The sequence below is a fragment of the Meles meles genome, chromosome 9 (assembly GCF_922984935.1).
Source record: "Meles meles chromosome 9, mMelMel3.1 paternal haplotype, whole genome shotgun sequence".
NCBI classification, from domain to species: domain Eukaryota; kingdom Metazoa; phylum Chordata; class Mammalia; order Carnivora; family Mustelidae; genus Meles; species Meles meles.
In genome coordinates this window covers 68242704-68267216 of record NC_060074.1, presented here as the reverse complement: position 1 = coordinate 68267216, position 24513 = coordinate 68242704, and the positions used below count along the sequence as shown (strand labels likewise).

Here is a 24513-nt window from a genome sequence, read left to right as displayed (position 1 = left end):
CTCCTCCATTCATCGGAGACCTGATGGGCAGCGGAAGCCCTAGGTGAGGCTTCCTGTTTGATATTTAGCATCTCTGATGAATACAGGTCAAGGTGAATGGATCCAGTTAAAAGCTCAGCTAGCAAACTTTGTGAAAACCCAAAGGAGGCTCTGACCCTGTTCTTATTCTGTGCCTGTTAGGAACCACCGTCTCTTCTTATCCAGGAGAGTCTTCAGTCTTTGAAAGAGCGTGTTTTCTCCCATCACAGAGCTTTCTGTTTGCAGATATACAGCATAAACACTGTCTATTGATCTTATTTCGCCGATTTTAATGCCCCTGGGAGGAAATACTGGTGGTTCAGCTATGCTAGCCTCCTCTCTAGCACACTCCTTTTGGTCTGTGTGTGTGTCACTCTCTCCTGTCGCTCCCATTTCTCATTTATCACCTATTGTCTCACATGTTGTGAGAACTGAAGTCAGGAAACACCCTCACAGTTCTGAAAATAAGAGCTTAAGCATCACCAATAGTACAGTGTTTTAATGTGAGATTGTTAACATTTCATTCCTGTGATTAAAATGTATAACATCCAAGCTCTCGTGAGCAATTTTTCTTTCACTTAAATGCCCAAATTAATCATTTTAATTCCACATTTCCTTTTGGTAATCTTCTTTAAATTTTATGATAGCTCATATTTCTCTTAAAAGCAGGGGGAAAAAGGAAGGGGGGGAAATCAGAGAGGGAGACAAGCAGAAAAGTCAGCTTTATTGATTTCAGGGTTGTAAGTTGTAAGCCCCACGTTTGAGCCCCATGCTGGGTGTAGAGATTACTAAAAAATAAAATCTTAAATTATATTTATATCACAAACACAACACACACACACACACACACACATATATGCTTTTCATAAGAGTTTTCTTTTTTAAAATGTTTTATTTAATTATTTACTTTAGAAAGATTGAGAACATCTACTTACACAAGAGTGAGCAGGGGGACGGGGGAGGGAGGGAAAGGAATGTCAAATAGACTAAATGGGCTAGGCCCTGGCAGGGGTGTGGCAGGGGCTTAATCTCATGACCCCAAGATCATGATCCACACCAGAACCAATTACCCAGGTGCCCCAAGAGTTTTTTCTTAAGTATAGACAATGAACTTTCATCAGTGGTATGTGGAATTTCCAACTTTAAGAGCTCAGGTATTTGATGTAATTGATGTGCAAAAATAACTCCAAATTGCTTTTTGTTACATTGTAACAGGATAATTTTTCATAATTAATATTAATCATATCATATATGGCAGATACATAAATGGTTTGATTCAGTTTCTTAGTTATGATATTCAGTGTGATTCAGGGTGAATTCTGAATATTTAAGTATAGTTAATATGTCACATTCCCTCTTCCCCTCAGCAGTATTGAATTTAATCAGTGAATAATTGAGAATTTGCTTCATCTATCTGTTGTTAAACACATCACTACAACCCTTTTACTGCCATTGGCAAAAACCAATTAACTCTGAATCCACAGCCTAGGAAAATTAAAGGAAAAAACTGCTTCTCCAAGAAAAATTGATCATTGCTACACCTGTTTAGAAAATCAGCTGGACTTTTGCATCAACATGGATGGGTCTGGAGGATATTATGCTGAGTGAAATAAGTCAGGCAGAGAAAGTCAATTATATGGTTTAACTTACTTGTGGAACATAAGGAATAACATAGAGGACATTAGGAGAAGAAGGGGAAAAAGGAAGGGGGGGAAATCAGAGAGGGAGACGAACCAGGAGAGACTATGGACTCTGGGAATCAAACTGAGGGTTTTGGAGGGGAGACTGGTGGGAGGATGGGTAAGCCTGGTGATGGGTTAGGAGGGCATGGATTGCATGGAGCATTGGGTGTTATATGTAAACAATGAATCTTGGAATAGTACATCAAAAACTAATGACATACTGTATGGTGACTAACATAATAAGAATAATAATTAGAAAAGGTAAGAAAATCAGTCACTTGCTAAAGAAAAAAAAATCGGTTGGGAGTTCCTGGCTTGCTCAGTCCAGTAAAGCATGTGACTCTTGATCACATGGTCATGAATTAGAGCCCCATGTTGAGGGTAGAGTTTACTTTAAAATAAGCTAATAAGTAAATAAATAAATAGAAAATCTTTGGGACAAGATTAACACAGGGCCGATTTGTCCACACTATATTCAGCTTTATTGGCCTAAACTTGAAATGAGTTAACAGCAGGTCGAAACTAAATTTTTCACTTATGGTCAGGAGAATAGCTCTTCTACTTCCCGTTATCACAGACACCTTTAAAGTTCAGGAAATTAACTCATATGCTGAAGGTGTTTACGTTGTCTCATAACCATAATTGTGAGTCTGATTGAGCTTCTGTGGCATCTCAGAAGTTGTCACATCTTACTGGGAACTACGAGTTGCCAGCATTGATTGAGATAACTGCTGAGTGCACAACTTTAAAAGCAAAGAACAAAAAAGTTCCAGCCCTTTAGCCTTCACCCCAACCCATGCTGGGTGCTGTTTCTGTTTTGTATCTATCCCACAAGCCAGTCTATTCTCATGGAGCATTTTATGTTTCCCCATTGCTCATCATAATTTCATCATATAATCTTGCATATTTTATATTTTATATAAATCAAATGGTGTTTAATTAATTCTGCATTTGTGATCTGTTTTTATGAAGGTTCCCTTCAATCAGCATTATTTTTACAGTTCAGTCATACTGATTATGTCATACTGGAGTTTTTTTTTTGTTTTTTTTTTTAAGATTTTATTTATTTGACAGAGAGAGATCACAAGTAGGCAGAGAGGCAGGCAGAGAGAGAGAGAGAGAGGGAAGCAGGCTCCCCGCTGAGCAGAGAGCCCGATGCGGGACTCGATCCCAGGACCCTGAGATCATGACCCGAGCCGAAGGCAGCGGCTTAACCCACTGAGCCACCCAGGCGCCCCCATACTGGAGTTTTAATTTCAGTTTGATGCTTCATAATGAGAGGAAAGTACTAAATCAGAGAAACAGGTTATTTTCAGGGATATTTTGAAGAGGTTTAATTTTGATTTTGTGTTAGGTTGGCAATGTAGTGTGATTGTTTACAGCATGAGCTTTATTTATTTAGTTTTTTGAAGTTTATTTATTTATTTTTTTTGGTGATCTCTACCCCCAGTGTGGAGTTCAAACTCAAAAACCCTAAGATTAAGAGTCATATGCTTTTCTGACTCAGCCACCCAAGTACCCTAAAAACATGAGTTTTTAAGTCCATTAGACATGATCCAGGTCCTGGCTCTAGCTGGGTGACTTTGGGAAATTTTCTGTCTCCTCTGACCTTGAATTTCTTTGTCTGTAAATTGGAACAGTAATATGTCTGAGAGAGATTATTAGGATGAAATGGGGGAAAAATCCAAGTAAAGCATTTGACATAGTACTTGGTACATAATAAACAATATATGTGTTATTGTTGTTATTGGTGTAATGATTGTGTTTGTTTGTTTGTTTCTCTTAATTCCTGAAGTGTGGGAAATACTTGGAAAAGGCTTGGAAGTGTACATGTTAGCAGCCCTTCACTGTGGTCTTCCCGTAGTAATCAGATCCTTTTTAAAGATTGCATCGTCTAGGGTTGAATTTAGTTGCTTGATATATTTGGAATCTGAGCCAGATTCCAGTCACCTTGCTGCACATTCACTTCTTTACAAACTGGAAAAATTACAATGTAGTAGTACAGGCTCATACTTAAGGTCACAGTCTGAGCCAAGATTTTGTAGTTTGTAGAACTGACACGGTTTAATGTTCTCCATAAATTCATGGGGTTTAATAAGAAGGTACATAGACTTCTTAGACATTGAACCTAGAGATACTCTAATTCAACCTCTCATCAAGTGAGGAAACTCCATAGGCAAGTTAGATGAAGCGTTCAACTAAGATTCTGTTTTTATGTGTAAGATGCAGTAAACCTTTCTAAGAGAACGAACTACCTAATAATCATTATATTGTTACCGTTGCTCTAAATTTTCATCGGATTATTATAAATCAGCATAAAATAAATTTTAGAGTTGCAGTGTATAGAGCAGTCTGTGTGAATGTTTTCTGTTCATATCATTATCCTTTAAATTTTAATTGCTATGGAAGATTACTGTGTTTTGACCTGCGTGGCTTGCTTGGTCATTCCTATGTTGTTGAGTATTTAAGTTTTCCCCCCACTTCTTCCTATTTTATTTTATTTTATTTATTTTTCTTTTCTCTTTTAATTTATTTATTTTTTTTCAGCGTAACAGTATTCATTGTTTTTGCACAACACCCAGTGCTCCATGCAATACGTGCCCTCCCTATTACCCACCACCTGGTTTCCCCAACCTCCCATCCACTTCTTCCTATTTTAAATGGCACTGCTATGAACATCTTTTCTTTCAAGTTGCGGTCCTGCTATTTATGCCCTTCCCTGCAGTTAATTCCTAGGGGAATATTTCCACAAATTAATCAAGGTGTAATAATACATGCTAGTTACTGATAGGTTCAAATTCACCTCACAATAACTTGGTATTGAAAACTCAGATACTAGAGATTTGACTAATTGTAGTTCTTCTTAGGTGGTTGCTTTTTTATTTATTTTTTATTTTTTATTTTTTTTAAAGATTTTATTTATTTATTTGACAGAGAGAGATCACAAGTAGGCAGAGAGGCAGGCAGAGAGAGAGAGGAGGAAGCAGGCTACCCGTCAAGGAGAGAGCCCAATGCGGGGCTCGATTCCAGGACCCTGGGATCATGACCTGAGCCAAAAGCAGAGGCTTTAACCCTCTGAGCCACCGAGGCACCCCTGGTTGCTTTTTTATTAAACAGAAATATTTTTTACCAGCATAGAGTGAGTTACAAAGACAGTTTTTAAGTTAGAAAGAAGAAGGTGTGAGAAGACCCTGGGGAAATTTGATAGTTTGCTAATTCCTCCTGAATCTGATTTCAAAATGTTGTTTTATTTTCTCACACAGTATAGCAGGTATACTCCAGTTTTTAAAAGTAGAGATAGAGCTCTTTTAAAGATAATATATGACATTTTTAGATTAACCATAAATGGGCTTCCTTCCATTGGTGCAGATGTGAGCATGTTTTGGACTTGAACTTCACATAGTTCTTTTGTTACAGAGATCTACTTTCATTTCTCAGACCTTAAATACAGATGGGAGTTTCTGTCTTTATAGCAGTGCTGCTGCCGGATACGATTCAGCCTTGATGGGAAGGAAGTCTTGTGGCCAGATGGGTGGAGATCCATATACAAGGCCATAAAGATAAAACATGGAAAGAAAAGGAAAACTACAAGATTCAGTAACAAGGATGAACCTGACTATGGGCAACTGCTTGTTCTGAGGGTTGGAGCTTCTTTAAAATTATGAAAGTATTGAGTCCACTGATTTTATTTGTAATTTAGTTTATTTGGGGGAGGATAGTCACTTCATAAAGATCAAAATTCAAATAATTCTTTTGTAAACCTTGGCCCCCAGCCACCCAGTTCCCCTTCCTAGAGGCAGCCAGTATTACTAATTACGTGATTTTCCTTCCAAAAGTATTCTGTACATATACAAGTAAATATGTGTGTACATGGATTGTGTTTCTGTGTATGCATACGTGTTCTTTATCTTCTCTTTTTTCCTAGAAAATGTCTGTGTCATAGATATGCTGTTCTACACTTTGCTTTTTCATCTAACATGAAATCTTTAAATTATATCAATAGATGGTCTTTTTTATTCTTTGAAAGCACTTTAAAAATGTCACGTGTCTATATTGGGTGAGAGTAATTTTTTTTTTTTTTTAAGATTTTATTTATTTATTTGACAGAGAGATAGAGAGAGAGCACAAGGAAGCAGAGCGACAGGCAGAGGGAGAGAGAGAGGCAGGCTCTCCGCTAAGCAGGGATAAGCAGGGAGCCCGACTCAGGCCCGATCCCAGGACTCTGGAATCATCATGACCCAAGCCGAAGGCAGCCGCTCAACCAACTGAGCCACCCAGGCGCCCCGAGTGGGTGAGAGTAATTCTTAACCCAGGGATCAGACATGGTCCATAGTAGCGTTCAAGAAATGTTTTTTGAGTGAAGGGGTGAAGAAGTGAGTGAATTTATTATTTTATTAATTTAAGGTACAAATAAAAAGAGGCAGAAAGCTAAGAATTGTCTGAAGTTCTGAGACTATTGACCTAACCTGACCCTGGGACAGAGGGAAATCTAAGGGTTAACATCATAAAATGTGAATTTCTTGGGGCACCTTGGTGGCTCAGATGGTTGAGTCTTCTGCTCAGGTCATTGGGATCAAGCTCCATGTTGGGCTCCCAGCTCAGCAGGGAGTCTGCTTCTCTATCTCCCTTTTCCTGTCCCTCTGCCTCTCCCCCTGCTCATGCTCTTTCTTTATCTCTCTCTCAAATAAATAAATAAAACCTTTTAAAAAAAATTTTAAAACGCTGATTTCTTTTAAAAAGGCGTATCTCTTAAGTCTTCATACTAGGAGATGTCAATAGGAAGATTCCTCTAGAGGTGGAGGAAGAATGGGAGGCCCCTAGATTCCAGGAGTTGCAAATGCAAAATAGGGAGTTGGAGTAGATTATTTCAATGGGTTGTTCTGGCTCTAAGATTATGTCATTTATAATTCTGCAGTTTCCTGACTGATTACCAATTACAAGACACTTGTGTTAAACTGCCATTTATAGAGAAATTAAAAAATGAGGTGTCCTTCCTTTAAGATGATAAAGAGCCCTACAGGTTACTGATGAAAATGTGATTATTAGGAATCCAAGATTCAGACTATAGAAAGTAGTTTGCAATGATTATATTCCTCACAAAAATTTATTGGCCAAACTCTTGAAGCAGAAGCAGATTTTGGGGGATAGGAACTAATACCCCACACATTGACACATTTTGAGAGAATCAATACTCTATAGTGTTAACCTGTAAGAGGCCCCCCCAAAAAAAATCAGATAAATAAAAACTGTAATATTAAAATTACTCAATAGTAAATATAATTATTATAAATCATAATGTCTGTAATATATTTAACAATATTTATTAAATATCTTTAGTTATTAAAATAATAAGTAATAGTAAACACAATTCATAGTAAAATAAATCTTTTTTTCCTTTTTTTTCTTTTAGTTAAGTATGAGAATGAAGCTAGTAAATATTGGAACACATTTTATAAGATTCATAAGAATAAGTTTTTCAAGGATCGTAATTGGCTGTTGAGGGAATTTCCTGAAATTATTCCAGTTGATCAAAAAACTGAACAGAAGTTGCAGGAATTATCATGGGATCATGCAAAAACTAGTGCTGCAGATGGTTTCTCAAGAAGGCACTGCCCTACTATGCCTGAAGAAAACAATCATAAGAAAAGTTATGGTTCATCAGATAGTCAAAGCAAAGGGGGATCACATTTTTCCAACCTAGAATCTAAAGAAAACAGAAAAGGACCTCTGAAGACAGAATTGTTTCCTGGTAGCAACGCCTCTTTCAGAATCCTAGAGGTATTGTCTGGCCGGGGCAAAGATGGGAGGTGGCAAATAGCTTTGAAATGTACATTCCATATGACTTTTTTAATAATCCAGATTTTTTAGGGGGAAAATTATAAAATCTAACTAAATAAGTGTTCAGTATACTTCTGTGCATAAAGAATATTTAAAGGACTCATGTCTATCATCAGGTTCTAAGTTTAGGTTTTAGTTTTTTTTTAATTTGTTTTCATTTCTAACTTGAAGGCAGTTTTAAATTCCAATTAAGTTTTGGCCTTAATTTCTATCTCTTCCTGTTATTAACCCTTTTTAAGTGAACTGGAAATAATGAGATATATAATTAACTGTAATCCAGTATAGACATTGACTTTCTATTTTTTTTAATCTTTTTTTTTGTTTTTTTAAGATTATTTATTTATTTATTTGGCAGACAGATCACAAGTAGGCAGAGAGGCAGGCAGAGAGAGAGGAGGAAGCAGGCTACGCAGAGAGCCGGATGCGGGGCTCTATCCTAGAAGCCTGGGATCATGACCAGAGCTGAAGGCAGAGGCTTTAACCCACTGAGCCACGCAGGTGCCCCTGACTTTCTATTTTTAAAAATAAATCTCTTCCTTCTGCTGTAAAGGTAATATATATTGATTAGAGAGTTTGCAAAAGAATACATAAAAGTATCTACCATCCCACATACAAGGGAGTTAACCACACTTAACATTTTACTAACTTTTCTCCTTTTGTTTATACTGTTTTATACAGTTGAGCTATACTGTACCTGTATTTTGGGGTTTTGCTTTGTTTTTATTTAACATTATAACATAAACAGCATAAGCAGTTTTTCTATCTTAAAAATTCTCTATAAATATTTTCATGGCTGCAAAATATTTTCCTATGGAAAGTACTTTAATTCTGCTTATCTGTTTTCACAATACTAGGCATTTAAATTGTTTTCAGATTTTCTACAGAAAATATCTTTGGGTATAGACTTTTCTCCATTTTCTTTTATTATCTTGGGTTAGATTTATTAGCTCATAATTTATTTTAAAAATTTAATGCCCTTGGGGCACCTGGGTGGCTCAGTCGTTAAGCATCTATCTTCTGCTCAGGTCATGATCCCAGGGTCCTAGGAAGGAGCCCCGCATCAGGCCCCCTACTTGGCAAGAAGCCCCTTCTCCCTCTCCACACCCCCTGCTTGTGTTCCCCTCTCTTGCTGTGTCTCTTTCTGTCAAATAAATAAAATCTTTTAAAAAAAATTTTTAATCCCCTTTGCATATATTGCCAAATCACTTTTTAGGAAGTTATATTAATACCAATTCATGGCAATGTATGTCTGTTTCATCATACCCTCATTGGTTAGAATATTCTTATTTTAGGGGCTCAGTTGATTAAGCATCTGCCTTCAGATCAAGTCATGATCCCAGGGTTCTGGGATCAAGTTCTGCATTGGGCTCCCTGCTCAGTGGGTAGTTTGCTACTCTCCCTCTGCCCCTCCCCTTGCTCTTGCTCACTCTGTGTCAAATAAATAAATAAAATCTTTTTTAAAACGTGTTCTTATTTTAAGTGATTTCCTCTTTGACAAATGAAAATTATACTGTGTTTTAATTTGCATTTCTTTGATTGTTAACTAGGTCACACCGTTCTTCAAATGTTTAGAAGCTATTTGCACTTCTTTTGTGTTCTATTTATTTCCTTTGCTTATTTATGTTATTTTTTAATGAATACTATCCTTTTACTGTATTTATTGCCAATTTTTGAAAAAGATTTTATTTATTTATTTGACAGAGAGAGATCAGAAGTAGGCAGAGAGGCAGGCAGAGAGAGAGGGGGAAGCAGGCTCCCCGCTGAGCAGAGAGCTCCATCCCAGGACCCTGAGATCATGACCTAAGCCAAAGGCATAGGCTTAACCCACTGAGCCACCCAGGCACGCCGCCAATTTTTTTTACAGTGTGTTGGTCACCTTTTAATTTGGTTCGAGTTTTGGTGTGTAAAAATTTTAAATATTCCCACAGTTAAATTTGTCAGTATTATTCTTGTGACTTATTCCATTGCATTCGAGTTTAGAAAACCCTCCGATTCCTCTGGGGCACCTTGGTGGCTCAGTCAGTTAAGCATCTCTTTCTGGTCAGGTCATGCATGATCCCATGGGCTCCTTGCTCAGCAAGGAGTCTACTTCTCCCTCTCCCTTTGCCCCTCCCCCTGCTTGTGTGCACGCTCTCTCTCTCTCTCTGTCAAATAAATAATAAAATCTTTTAAAAAAATAGAAAGAAAGAAAGACCCCCCGACACCTAGACATCAGGTACATTTTTTTCTAGTTTTTATAAATTAAAAGAAAAAATCTAACATTGGTGAGGAAAATTTAACATTGTTTTCGTGATATTTGTTTATTCTTTTGATTTTTTTAGGTTGGCTGTGGAGCTGGAAATAGTGTTTTTCCAATTTTGAACACTTTACAGTGAGTTTTAAAGTTTTCTCTTGCAAATTTTTCCATATGTATGGGGCGTTAAGAAATTCTGAAAAAATGTCATCTATATGCCAGTAGTATTCTTGTTCACGTATAAACAATGGCTTAAACAACTTTCAAAAGAATTGTCTTAGTCCTAGTGTCTAATTTTGTGTGAACTAGGAATTACTCTGAAAAGAGTATTTCACAGCTGTGGGTTGAAGTAATTTTTTAAGCTTGTGTGTGTGTGGATGAGAGAACAAGAAAAGAACCAGAGATCTGACCATTCCACGAAGCTGTGAATTGCTAAACTTCAGAGTTCCGTTTGCTCCTCCAGGCCTGTAGGAGCCATTTCCCACAGAGAGAATTGAACTGAAAGCTTATACTTTACCCTCATTTTTTTGGTTATCACTTCTGGAGCCACACCAAGTATAAGGCTTCCCTTTGTCCAATGATTGTCTCTAGACTTGGAATTGTTTAGAGGTAACAGCAACTAACCCTAAGACAAAAAAAGCAGGTGTAGATAATAGGGACGGAGGTGTTCTCCTAGTGCATCCTTCCTGTTCACCGCCTCACGTATGTGTTGTAGTATTTCCATGATGAAGACAACATTCCTCACAAAGATTTTTCTAGCACTTGTACCTGTGTCTGGTCTTTTTTTTTTTTTTTTTAAAGTTTACACAATAGCTTTCACATTATTTTTCCATTATAAAATTGACATGAGCACATTGCAGAACATTTCCATTAGAGGAGAGGAGGGTGGGAATCACCCATCATCCCCATCATCCTAACATAGCTACTGTCAGCATTTTTGTTATAATTCCTTTCAGTCTTTTCTCTATGTGTATTTTAAATTTTAATGATGGTTTTTTTTAGCTTTTCCTTATGAAAATGTGAAAGCATTCAGAAAAGTAAAGAGTAATACAGTGAATTCTCATATACCCACCACCTTGATTTAACAGTTAACACAATGCCAACATCATGACACTTTATTTTTAAATACTTATGATGTAGCTCCAAAAAAAAAAAAAAAAAAATCGGTACATTCTTCATTACTCTTCTAAACCTAACATAATAAATAGTAATTTCCTAATACCTTTAGATTACCAGTTAAAGTGGCCAGGCAGAAGTGATAGTGGCAAATTTGCAGTTCTGAATGGACTTTCTCTTTTCATACTTATTTTCTTTGTTTTCCCTTTTCCCCCTTTCTGGACCAATATTTTCTGCTGTTTTATACCACATACTCAGTTTCCTTCACCCCAGTAACTTCTGACCTTACAATACAGATAAATTAACTACTTTGGCAATTGATAATGAATTGCTTTATGACTCATCTCAAGGTATTATTTAGCATATCATTTCTTTAAGTCTTGTCTCCCCAACCACTGCATATATTCCTTGAAGTAGAAAATATATTTTATCCTAATCTGATTTTCTAGGTAAGCTAATAGTGCAGTACAGATAGTTAGAGCTCAATACATATTGGATAATATCTCTGAATTCCTAGTTGTTCTATTTTTCCCTTTTCTCCCTCCAATGAATGATTGCAAGCACTTTTTTCCTCACTTCCTGATACTTCTTGGCTGTTTTATTTTGTTTTAGTCATTGTAGTTTGATAACCCAAGATAATTAATTCATTTTTAAAAGGCAACCAGTGATTTTTTTTTTCAACTTCCAAAGGGAGAATTAGACTTTTCCCCCCACCTCAAAAATTATGTTTTATTACTTTTGGAGTGTATAGGATTAATGTTTTAAATTTTCTGAATATTTTACCATAATTAGACCTCTGGAATTGAGAGGTCATATCATTCTCCAAGGATCATTTAATGCTTAAATCCCCTGCCAAGAGAGTGTTGTGGTGGTAGTAGTGATATTTACACCTGCTTCCTGGGAGAAGGGCCAAGGCAGTCAGCTGATTTTACAGAAAAGCTCTGGAAAGTCATTGGGTGGTCACAAGACCTCAGCTTGGGCTGCTATTACAGTGGGAATTCAGTCTCAGAGGTCATGCTGCTGCCCTGGTAGGATACATGGCAAATGGCACATGCTTTCCTTTAGCTACTAGACTATTCTGTATCTTGTGAGTGTTTAGTAACCAGTGCCCAAAGGATTACTGCATACCTTTTATAAGGAGCTAGATGTGCTAGTGTCCAGAGAAGCATTTTGAGTTATATGGAAGTTTCTACAGAACTGTGATAAGTTCTTAAGTTTTTAAGTTCCTAGAAGGCAGAGACAGGTCTTCCTATAATAATAGGGGCCCCTGGGTGGCTCAGTGGGTTAAAGCCTCTGCTTTCAGCTCAGATCATGATCCCAGGGTCCTGGGATCGAGCCCCACATCTGGCTCTGCTCAGCGGGGAGCCTGCTTCCCTTCCTCTCTCTCTGGCTGCCTCTCTGCCTACCTGTGATCTCTGTCTGTCAAATAAATAAATAAAATCTTTAAAAAAAATAATAATATGATAGTTATAATAAAAATAATAGCAATAGCAACAACAGTTATAACAATGACTAACATTTAGCAGGTGCTTACTCTGAGTTTGGTACCTTTTTGGAAACTTACATGAATTGCTCCAATCCTTACGATGCCTTAGGTGCCATATTTATCTCTGCTTTATAGATGAGGAAATGGAGTTACAGACAAATTAAGTAACTATTCCAAGATCATACAACTGAGTGGCATAGCCAGGATTCAAACCATAGGAACTTTGGTTCCAGAGCCCTTGCCCTTAGCCATCATATCAAATAGGGCTATATGCATGTGAGTGCTTCCTGAGAGAAGTTCAAACACATGTGACCGACCACAGGAAGTTAGGGGTCACAAATATATGGATTTTGTAGGGGTATCAGCTGGAGTAAAGCACTGTTTTTTATATGAGACAGATGAAAAAGGCAAGCAGCACAAGTCATAACCAAATCCTATTCATCATATTTTAACTAATCTTAAATTGAATGTAAATCCCCAATGCCACAGAATTAATGCATTATACATGAATGTAGTATCCATCAATGGGTAGCATGTAAGAGTATAATCTGAGCCTGGGTGGGATTTTATTTATGGAATACATATTTGTGTTTGTATTTCATATTTATTTAGTAGTTCTCCTTGCTTGAAATGTCTCCTGAACCAAATTAGAAGTTCTAATTATGTGTTTTAAGGCCCACTTATATAACCTGCTACATACTGGTTTGAGCTCTCAGGATCAACTCTGCTTCTCATCCTTGGCATAGGATTCCCATCTCTAAGCCCTTAGACCATTTACCCTTCTCCCCACTCAGCAATGCCATTCCCCTTCTACAAAATTCTGAAGACTTAAACCTTTGGAACTCTGCCCTATCCACAAGCCTATAAAAGCTATATAAAACCAATCATGTCCTCAGGTAGGCTATAAAACCCACAAGAGCCAGGACCATAGTTATAATTATTGTTTAATGACAAACTAATCTCTTTCTGTGATTCAGACATGGTATTAAGTGACATGATGCAAGGACTTTTTGATACCATCATACTAGGAATGATCTGGAAGGGTACTGGTCCACAAAATTCAGAGTATATGTGTGTCCATGAGTAACCGCAGTCCAGACATTGTAACTGAATTTTAGGTAAAGGCCAAATAGAACTTGTCTACAAGTTCAGTGGAGGCCACTTAAAACTACTCAAGACTTTCATATGGATAAACATCCCCTGCCAAAAAATGACTGACTTTAAATTTATAAATAAAATAACTGAGTATTAAAGAAGTTAAGTCAAATTCACAGAGTTAATAAATGGAAAATTCAGGATTTAAACACAGGTCTATTTGGCTCCAAAATATATACTTTTACTATTTTATTAGACAATTTCATTTACTACCTTGTATTCTAATATTTCGTACATACATGAGGCTAATAAATGTTTAGAAGTTGTGTTTACATGATATTAAAATATATATGTTTCTGTTCCATTAGGGGCATCAGAGCCTCTCTGAGAGGGTCAAGAACCAAATGAGTTGTACACAGAGAAAGGGGACTGAAGCACCGAGGACACAGGGGTCTGAGAGTCCTTGCACATGGGTAGAACTTGACTAAGCTATGAAGGAGCTACAGGCCTTACTGGCTGGAGGCACAGAAGAAAGAGTGTGGGGAGGTTGGGAAGGAGGAGAAAGATGGAGCAAGATGATGGATAGCTTTGGAGGTTTCCCATGTGAGAGTATGATGGGATGTAAGGGTAGGTAGCCTTACATAATGGAGTACTTCAAAAGCAGGACAGGAATTTGAAAGTTACCCTGTAATTAATGGTAAGCATTTGAGACAATGCTGTTTCAGAAGCAACATGAAGGCACCCATATGCCATTATAGAGAATAATGTCTAAAAGGAAGAAACAACAACCCAGGTGTCATCCAAAATTCTATTTAAGAAATACTTTTTTTTAACAAGTTCAAGCCTACAGTTTCCTTTCTTCTGTAATCTGAGCATAGATTAACTCTAGATTTAAATATTGGTTCCATTAGTGAAATAAGTCAATCAGAGAAAGACAACTATCATATGATCTCCCTGATGTGAGGAAGTGGAGATGCAACATGGGGGGTTTGGGGGGTAGGAAAAGAATAAATGAAACATGATGGGATCGGGAGGGAGACAAACCATAAGTGACCCTTAATCTCACAAAACAGAGGGTTGCTGGGGGGAGGGGGGTCGAGAAGGGGAGAGGGGGGCTATGGACATTGGGGAGGATATGTGCTATGGTGAGTTCTGTGAAGTGTAAACCTGGCGATTCACAGACCTGTACCCCTGGGGATAAAAATACATCATATGTTTATTTAAAAAATGAAAAATAAATTAAAAAAATAAAAATAAATATTGGTTCTATTTTCATAGGAATGTTCCAGAGTCCTTTCTTTACTGTTGTGATTTTGCTTCCAGAGCTGTGGAGCTAGTAAAGGTATGCCTCATATTTTCTTTAAGGAGAGCCAGGTAAGGATCTAATTTATTTGCTGCTGCTGTGATATTTTTGAAATATTTAAAATGTTATCTGTGACCATTTTTAACCGAGCTTTTACTATTTCTGGGAATCATATCATCAGCTGATACCTAAGGTATCACCTTAAAATGATAGAAGTTGTTTTGAATTTAAAATAAAGTTGAAGGCACTGGTATACCTAGAAAGGTCAACAGCTCCTACAAGGTGATTTTTTTTTTTTTTTTTTAAAGAGCAAGGAGAGAGCGAGAGAGCGAGAATCTTATTTATTTATTTATTAGAGAGTGCATGCACAGAAGCTGGAAGAGGGGCAGAGGGAGAGGGAGAGAATCTCGAGCAGACTCCTTGCTGACCGTGAATCCCAGCGTGGGGCTCATCAGCCGTAAGACCATGACTTGAGCTGAAACTAAGAGTCACACACAACCAACTGAGCCACCCAGGTGCCCTGGGGGGAGACTATTAAGTAGGTTCCATGCCCTGTGTGGAGCCCAACACAGGGCTTGATCTCAGTATGGGGCTTGATCTGAGAACCCTGAAGTCATCACCTGAACTGAAACCAAGAGTCAGATGCTTCACCGCGAGTTACCCAGGTGCCCCCTACAAGATGATCTTATTCCTATTTATGTCCCTAGATCCCCGCACACAGTCTAACACATAAGAGGTACTCACTAAATTAAAAATTATGAAGTTAAAAAAATTTGAGAAGGCATATAATACAAATGTAAACTGTCCTAGACTGTTAGAAAAGCATTAGGGAGCCTGGACTTGTTTGACCAATCCCCAAAAGCTAGTAAGCATTATCTTAACAAAAAGTATTTTTAGGAGACGGGAAAGGAGTGGAAATTCTGCTAACAGAAATGTATAGTCAGTATGTGGAACTTAATTTCTGATATTGAGTAGTAGTTAATCATGGTAGACATTTTCTAAGATACTGAAAAGCCTAAACAGAGAGATAAAATTCACCTATAATTACACTTCTTAGAGTCCTGTGGTGAATCGAAGACAGGTATTTTGGTATATATCCTTCTGGTATTGTTTTATGGGCAAATTTGTGTGTATGTATGTTCTAATTTTTTTAAATAACAGCCTTTATTGAGATACAGTTCACACACCATGGAATTCACCACTTTATACAATTCACTGATTTTAGTATATGTACGAAGTTGTGCTATCATTACCATTATCTAATTTTTGATTATGTAGTATAGGATATTTGTATTTTAAGCCAAAGGAGGCATGGAACAAGCAGTAGGAGAGAGAGCTGAGGGCCATCTCAGTGCCTCTGAAATAATATACGGTAGTCCTTCAACAACGTTGCCTACTGACTCAAAGGCCTGCTCTATTCCTCTTTTTATTTATTTTATTTATCTTTTATTTTTTTGAAGTTTCTGGACCTTTTTTTTTTTAAAGGATTTTATTTATTTGACACTCAGAGAGAGAAAGCACAAGCAGGAGGAGCACCAGGCAGAGGGAAAGGGAGAAGCACATTCTCCACTAGCAGGAAGTCCAATGTGGGGCTCAATCCCAGGACCTTGGGATCCTGACCCAAGCCTAAGGCAGGCGCTTAACCGACTGAGGCACCCAGGTGCCCCCCTATTCCTCTTTTTAAACTAAAGAGGGATTGTGAGGAATGCTATGAGTCCAAGCACAAGACTTAATTTTTTATGGCAGCTTGAAATAAGCTTACAGAATACTGAATCTGAAATAAAGTGCCTTCAGATTTACAGAGGAAAAAGGCACTAGGAGAAATATAAAGTTTGACCTTTTTATTTTAAGAAAAATGCTAGAAGTCTGCTAACTGCTTTTTTTCCCTTTTTTATTCCTTTATCATGATAGTTGCACTCATCCTACAGAGCAGCCCAGTGTTGTGCCTTTGTTCATGACGTCTGTGATGAGGGCTTACCTTACCCTTTTCCAGATGGGATACTGGATGTCATTCTCCTTGTCTTTGTGCTCTCTTCCATTCATCCTGACAGGTAACCAAAGACAGAAGGGCAATGCAATGTGTAAAGCCCCTTTATCAGTTGTAGTTTTCAGAAATGTAAAAAAAAAAAAGTGACAATTCTTGAATTTATGATTTAGTGAACTACACTGTGTAGAACATGCAGTCTTTTAAATGCAGTTTTTCCTTTCTTCAGACTTGGGGAAAGAAACTGGCCAAACTGCTTCATTAGTGAGCTTTCTATCACTGTCAGAGAAGTGAGCATTCTCTGGCTAGACACATACCTATTAAAAGTGACGGTGCTTCAAGGAAATTACAAATTCAGAACAGCCTAATAGACTCCCAAGAGGGAAATTGTACTTGGTGATCAGAAACAAACATCTTTGATTTAGTATCTTACCGAATGTTCATGAAGAGGTGGGCTGTGAATCTGTTTGGTTTCACACCGGTCTATCGACAGGCTTTTTAAAAAATTTGTGTTAAAGAAGTTCTTCAGGGAATTAGAGGTACTCAAGATTTGCTAGATTAACCTTGGACCTTTATCATCTAAGATTGGCCATTGCCATCATTTAAATGTTTATGACTTAAATTTTTTGTTCTTACATTGTTTTGAAACAGTCGACATAGCTTTTGTCCAGAGAGGAAGCAGAAAGAGATACTACCAGCTGTGAAAATGATCACCTCTCTTAAAATTCTGCCACCTCATTTGTATTAAGGCACACATGTGGTGGCAAGGGTTGTGCATGTGTAAGTTTTCTTAAAATTGGATTTTCTGCTGTGGCAGTAGATTCAACCCCCAAAATTTCCTCTGCTGGTAGATAGAGACTTGACATCAACCAGTCTTCGTTTGATGAGTGTGACCCTTTCCCAAAGAAACCGAGTTAACGTGTGCTTTTCCCTTTGCAATTACAAACTCACTAGGACCCTTTATAGTCTTTTTACTTCTTATTTAGAGATGAGCACTTTGATTGCTTGTTGAAAGACAAATTTCCAAATAAATCCAAATGAAACATATTTTTGCACCTGGTGAGAGATATCACATTCCATGAAGCCACTTTTTCCTCCCACTTTCTATAATCTGTGTCTTTCTGCTAATCTGTTTAGAATATTGGCATCATTCAGGTGCTGGTAGAGAGATGTCATCTATGTATTTTGTTTCATAGTTAAAAGAATGAATAGTTAAAAGGATGGAGTAGGTGGATAGAGAACAAGATTTTCTATTTGACACCTATAACAGGAAATGTTTAAATTCCAAATAAGACCACAAAAACTCTACTTAAAATTAGTTTAGATAATGTATTTTCTCATGATTTGAACTGAATGTTAAAAAGAAGGGGAAGCAGATGTCTTGGAAAGATTACTGTTATTCTACAGTATGTTCATTCTATTTATTTATTATAAAATAAATTCAGATGTATCCTGTCCCTAGCCACTTTCTTACCTATATAGAAATGATCTGAAAATAAGGTGAGTGAGTAGAAGGAAGCCAATAGTAAGTGAAAAGACAATATCTTTAGGTTCATTTGGGACTGTGGTGGTATATTCAGCCCGTGAAAGTTTTAGAAAAGTGGCTTCCTACCAGCTTGAAAAATCCATGCACAAATGAATGGCAAGCAGTTCTGCTAGACCTTGAGACTGGAGGATCCAGCTGAAATGGGAATAAACCATAAGAGGCTAAAAAAGAAGAGCTAACTGTCCTTACCACTGAAATAAAAGAAAGTACAATACGTTTACCACAGATCCAAGCATAGAGTATGCAATCAATAAATACTCCTTTTTAAAATCTCTTCTTTTCCTTTTCCTCACCCTCCATCTAGAGGTAGATGAGGATAGCAGAGTTGGCCCAAGGCAGATAAAAAAAGAAAAGGGGCCCTCTCCCATTCTTGTCTTGTCCATCTCCTCCAGCCCACGCTTACCTGCAGTCCTCAGGAACTGGTTCTGGAATTTGGTACCGAGCCAAGCAAGGTGGGCTGATGGAGAAAAGCAGCCTCCACCGTGGCCTTTACCTGCAACCCCAGATATTAAAGGATAGTTGGGAAGAAAGGATTTGCAGAGGGAGAGGGCTGCATTTTGAAATATTTGGCTGTTTATTTTTCTGCATTTATGTTTCATACTTTGTTTTAGTAGTAATTGCAGAAAGGTATTCTCTGTACGTAAGACATTTATCCTGAATGCGAATATTTTAAGGTCGAGATATGGTTTTCTTTTCTTTTCTTTTCTTTTTTTTAAGATTTTATTTATTTACTTGACAGACAGAGATCACAAGTAGGCAGAGGCAGGCAGAGAGAGAGAGGAAGAGAAGCAGGCTCCCCATCAAGCAGAGAACCCGATTCGGGGCTCCATCCCAGGAATCTGGGATCATGACCTGAGCTGAAGGCAGCAGCTTTAACCCACTGAGCCACCCAGGCGCCCCGAGATGTGGTTTTCTTTAATTGCCAAACTCTAAGGCCATAAACACAGTGTGAAAATAACCTCAAACAAAATAAACAAGGAAAAAGACTTTTCTTTTTTCCCTTTCATGTACTTATGTTCCAGTTTTTTAAGAGAGCATTTCATCTAATTATGCCACCTCTTTATGTTATATTTCTGTCTTGTTTTCATAGTGACTTTCCTCTTCTCACTATCTACTTCCTCCATAACCTGACATAAATCTGGCTTTTCACTCCTTTATTCCACTGAACATTGTTTTAATGGGAAGGAATTTACAGATTATCTGATGCAAACTCCTCATTTTTAAAATAAGAAAATCTGGAAGCTTTAAGTAGTGTGGATAAAGCAGAGATAGCTAGGACTTAGCACACGGGCTTCCATTTACCATTCTCTGCTCAGGGCAGACACTCAGAACTGATTTTGTACCCTGATTGTCATTCCCACTGAGCTCCGTGGGCAGCCAGTGTCAGTCACTCGGCATGGATATGAGATCTGAAATCTTTGCCATCACTGACCCATAATCACACATAAGACCATGAACATTTAACCAAAAACATTAAGTCAAGAGCAGTCACAAGGGGTTGTATTTGATTGGGAATCAGATGAAAAGAATAAATAATAAAAGAAAGTAAGTAAAGGCTTCCCAGTATTGAGCTGGGGCTTGAAGTGTGAATAGAATTTAAATAGGCAGAAAGTAAGAGAATTCTTTGAGGGGAACCACGTGAACAAAGGCATGGATTGCTTCAGAGCCGAGCTTGGAACAGTTCGGGCAGAGTTGATGCTTCACATTAGGATGTAGTGGGATAGATGTTTTGGAGAGATTGAGGCCAGTTGAAGGAGATCTTAAGAGCCCAACTGAGAAATTGAGATTTTATCCTATGGATTAAAATCATGAACATTTTTGAGCAAAGGGATGATTTGACAAAACCATCATTTTAAGTAGAATAATTCCTCACTGATATGCAGGAAAAATTAACAGGGGAATAATAAAGCATGTTAAAAAGTATTCTGTTTCCAGGCCTAAGGAGGTAGCAATTTGTACTAAAGGACTGCAAAAGGGAAACAAAAAGGAGACAAAACATCATTTAAAAAAAGACGACCTAGAATTGGATGACCACGTGGTTGTGGAGAGACTAGTGAAAGAGGAGGAAAAGAAAAGGGGTTAAAAATACCTTTGAGGGGGGCGCCTGGGTGGCTCAGTGGGTTAAAGCCTCTGCCTTCGGCTCAGGTCATGATCCCAGGGTTCTGGGATCGAGCCCCACGTCGGGCTCTCTGCTCAGCAGGGAGCCTGCTTCCTCCTCTCTCTCTCTCTGCCTGCCTCTCTGCCTACTTGTGATCTCTGTCTGTCAAATAAATAAATAAAATCTTTAAAAAAAAAATACCTTTGAGGTGTAACACTTCAGTGAATGATGGCACTTTTGAACTAAAAGGGAGAAGGGACTAGTTTTAGAGGAAACATGATCTCTGCTTAGATATGTGCAATTTGGGATGGCTCCATCATATTTTTTATCTTGCAAGGAAAATGAAGTGACTTCAGTGTTTATCTGCCTTGGGACTACCATAACTTGATAGAAATACCAGGACCATCTACATAGTTTTGTAGGGCAGCTTTGACATCATCAAGCTCTACGAAGACACCACTCGGTCATTTGGGTGATTACCTTATACTCTAGGTCTTCTGAATCTGATCGTTTAGCAAGTTTTGGTATCCATTTTCCTTTCTGTACAAAATATTTTTGGTTTTGTCGCCCTTAGGTTTGTGGTGAGATTGTTTTGGCCCCATAGAACTTTCCTTATTTTATCTTTAAAAAGGTTAAATGTGGCATGTAAAGCAAGACTTCTGCAGATAGTATCTTGCTTTGTTTTCAAAGGATGCAAGGCGTTGTAAACCGACTGTCCAACTTATTGAAACCTGGAGGAGTGCTGTTATTTCGGGACTATGGAAGATATGATAAGACTCAGCTTCGTTTTAAAAGGGGTATATTCAGTTTGGAATTCTTTTCATGTGTTTTTAAAATGCCTTGTTTATATTTTATGTCACATTTCTGTTTTGTTTTAAGGAATACTAAGTTTCTCTGATCACAATTATGTTTTTTAGGACATTGCTTATCTGAAAATTTTTATGTTCGAGGAGATGGTACCAGAGTATATTTCTTTACAAAAGGTATGCTTATCTCTAAGGGAAAGTAATTAGCTGTAAGAACTCTCTTTGGTTACCCTGTAACCACACTGTAACTGTTCTTTGTGAAAGCTTGAAAATGGCCTTTTTGTCTTTTAATGTTTTTCCAGTGGAAACTGCTTTAAAGAATCACTTGTTTCATTCTTATAGCCAAGTGAAGGTGTAGTCGTTCCATTTTGGAAATACTGTTAGCCCAGATTTGAAAAAAATGATGACATACCACAGCCAGAGGAGGGAACTTGATTTTAAGAGTCCATAGAAAATTACTTATCTCTTGTCAATTTCTCATTTAAAAAAAAAAGTGTTTAGGGGCGCCTGGGTGGCTCAGTAGGTTAAAGCCTCTGCCTTTGGCTCAGGTCATGATCTCAGGGTCCTGATCTCAGGGTCCTGTGATTGAGCCCCGCATCGGGCTCTCTGCTCCGCAGGGAGCCTGCTTCCTCTTCTCTCTCTGCCTGCCTCCCTGCCTGCTTGTGATTTCTCTCTGTCAAATAAATAAAATATTTTAAAAAAAAATGTTTAAAATGAATTCTCCCCTCAAGGATTTTCTCCAAACTTACGTGAGTACTTTTATAATGTGCTATTTGGGGTCTCTGGAAACAAAAAAAACTCAGAATAGAGGGCACCTTTCAAAATATTGAAATCTGCAACCAGTAGTATTGTATATCTGTTTATACCTGCCATGTTAAGCTGTTCATACTTGGTGTATTTCTGTGAAGTAGAAGAAATCCACTTGGTTTTACAGGTTTCCTTAACCAGTTTGTACTGGGGAGTCTCTTAGTATAACTGAAATTTAGATGGTCAGTCATTCCATTAATATTCCATTGTTCCTGACTGTCCCGCTGTCTCCCACCACCATGCACCGGTCACATATACATTTGATTGCCATTTTTGTCTCACAGGGGAAGTCCACGATATGTTCTGCAAGGCTGGGTTAGAGGAGAAGCAAAATCTGGTTGATCGTCGTTTACAAGTGAATAGGAAAAAACAAGTGAAAATGCACCGAGTGTGGGTTCAAGGCAAATTCCAGAAACCATTACACTTGACTCAAAAAAGCTCCCAATTGGGATTTTCACTCCTTTCTCATGGCTGAATCATGAGGATTACACTGCACAAAAACTTCTGTAGATCTTTCATTTTTGAAAGGACAACCAGAAGAAAAGAGAATTTGTATATCTTGCTGTTTATCATGGGTGAGCTCTTTTTTTTAAGCACTCGTAAATGATTTGGAAGAGTGTACATATTCCGTGTTTTCAAAGCTTAATGTGCTCACGCTTGTTTGTGTTTATGTCTAACCATTTTGTTTGTTCTCTGAAATTTATAAGCTTTCAATTAAATTACTGCTATAAGTCAGATGATTCTGAGAAACCATACCCTGCTATTTTTTAGAAGTGCAAAAAAAACATTTGTTTATGTGTTAGTCTAACATAGTTAAGCTCTCTTCCTCTCTTATCTGATAGCAAAGAGACAGTACTCCTTGTTTCCCCCGCAAGTCACAAGGCCTAGGTGAATTTTTTGTTTTCTCCTTTTCTGTTTACCCCAAAACTCTTTTTTTTTTTTTTTTTAATTCAGAGACTAATGTCTGAAATAGAATTTTAGTTTCTGTTTCCTAAAATTGGGGAAGTATGACCCATGCTAACATTATTTTCAGGCTATTATTAGGTGTACAAGTTGTTGTACACCTTTAAGTCAACTGTTACACCCCCCAAAATTCTTATTATCACGTTGCCTCAAAAAGGATATAAGTTGGCTTGCAAATTGCACTTTGTAAAAATGGAGTTTCTAAGATTGGTTTTTCATTTGTCATACAACATATACTGAGTACTTTACATTGTGTTAAATTATATGGACTAATACAATAAATACAGACCCAGCCCTGTTTTCAGAGAGCATAGATAGGATCTGGCTGTCAAAGCAAAACATGCACATCCCAAGCCTCTAAATCACAATCTCAGATAATATATAAACAGGTACTCAAATAGGGAACTTAGCAGCTAGTGGACTTTGAGCCACAGAAATCTGGAAGAAATGGAAATCTCTTGAAGGACTACCATTGAAAAAAATTCAGTTCCCACTCTTTTTCCTTTTTGAATGCACTTAAAATTCAGTTTTCGGAAGAATTGGTCTAACTTGGGTCATGGATTCATCTCTTGACAGTTTGGGACAGGGAAGCTTCATTGATGGTGCCACCTGAATGTATGGAGTGCAGGAAAGTTCCTCAAAGGAAAACGAAGACCGTGTTACCAAAAGAAAAAAGGAGAGATGCTGCCTGGTCACAAACAGCATGTTCCAGAGTAGTGTTAGCGGCAGCAATAGTGGTTCCAAAGAGAAAGATTAGTTGGTAGGAAGGAAGGGGGAAGCATCAGGTTCTGGGGGGCAGTGGGTGTCAGCCTAGTCCCTGATGGGGAGAAGACAAGTGTGTTTGGTGTGGGCCATTCCCGATGATGAACTGTGGAGAAAAGATGGGGTAGGAGTCAGCTGCTAGACAGCCTTGAATAGAGGGCACCTTGGCTTCTAGTCTCTAGTCTGGAGCAATCCGAGGTTAGTTTGTTTCTGTTTTATCCTACTCATGTTATAAATACATTTAGAGAGATTGAGGCATCCCATATGGAATGGAATGCAGTGAGGCCAGACATTGGGGCAGGAAGACCACATAAAGGGTTTTGTATACACTTGCCTTGGTGGCAATTCCTCAGAAGTACAATTTCAAGCTTTCTGTTTACATGGCATCAGTCAATAAATGCAGACGTTAAAATGTGCCTGAGACTCTTCACTCAGTTGTTTTTCATAATTAAAGTATACATTTAAAAGCCAAACTAGTCCTGAAAGTATTACATACAACAAGGGCGGTTAAACAAGTTAATGTTGCTATGGGAACCCCAGCAGATCTTCTTGTGATTTAAAAATCGTGGCCTAAGGTGGTTTTAAAAACAACAGAAGGTAAAAATCATTCTCACATTCTCACACATGTAAATTGTACTCTCTCTCTCAGTCCTAAATAGCAGATTCAGGCGAGGCTTTTGACTGGCAGAGTAAAATTCAGCTTTGTGTCTTTCTGTAATGTATTATAGCATGTAGTTAACCTTTAGAAACTTCAAAAATACATCAGCCAAATTTGG

The 24513-nt window shown here is 37.8% G+C and overlaps 1 protein-coding gene across 3 annotated transcripts in view; it reads left to right on the top strand.

Moving 5' to 3' along the window:
- The window catches only part of METTL8 (methyltransferase 8, methylcytidine), an 84143-nt gene extending 59990 nt beyond the window's left edge, over positions 1 to 24153 (top strand). For 2 of the 3 annotated variants that reach the window (XM_046018897.1, XM_046018896.1), the window contains 7 exons: positions 7111 to 7478; positions 9860 to 9909; positions 14747 to 14810; positions 16683 to 16822; positions 21090 to 21196; positions 21317 to 21382; positions 22297 to 24153. In XM_046018897.1, the coding sequence (XP_045874853.1) occupies positions 7111 to 7478; positions 9860 to 9909; positions 14747 to 14810; positions 16683 to 16822; positions 21090 to 21196; positions 21317 to 21382; positions 22297 to 22487 (986 nt within the window). In that variant the 3' untranslated portion in view covers positions 22488 to 24153. The remainder of the gene's footprint in view (positions 1 to 7110; positions 7479 to 9859; positions 9910 to 14746; positions 14811 to 16682; positions 16823 to 21089; positions 21197 to 21316; positions 21383 to 22296) is intronic. The other variant, XR_006820276.1, reaches the window with a different exon arrangement.
- Positions 24154 to 24513: the final 360 nt, after the last annotated feature.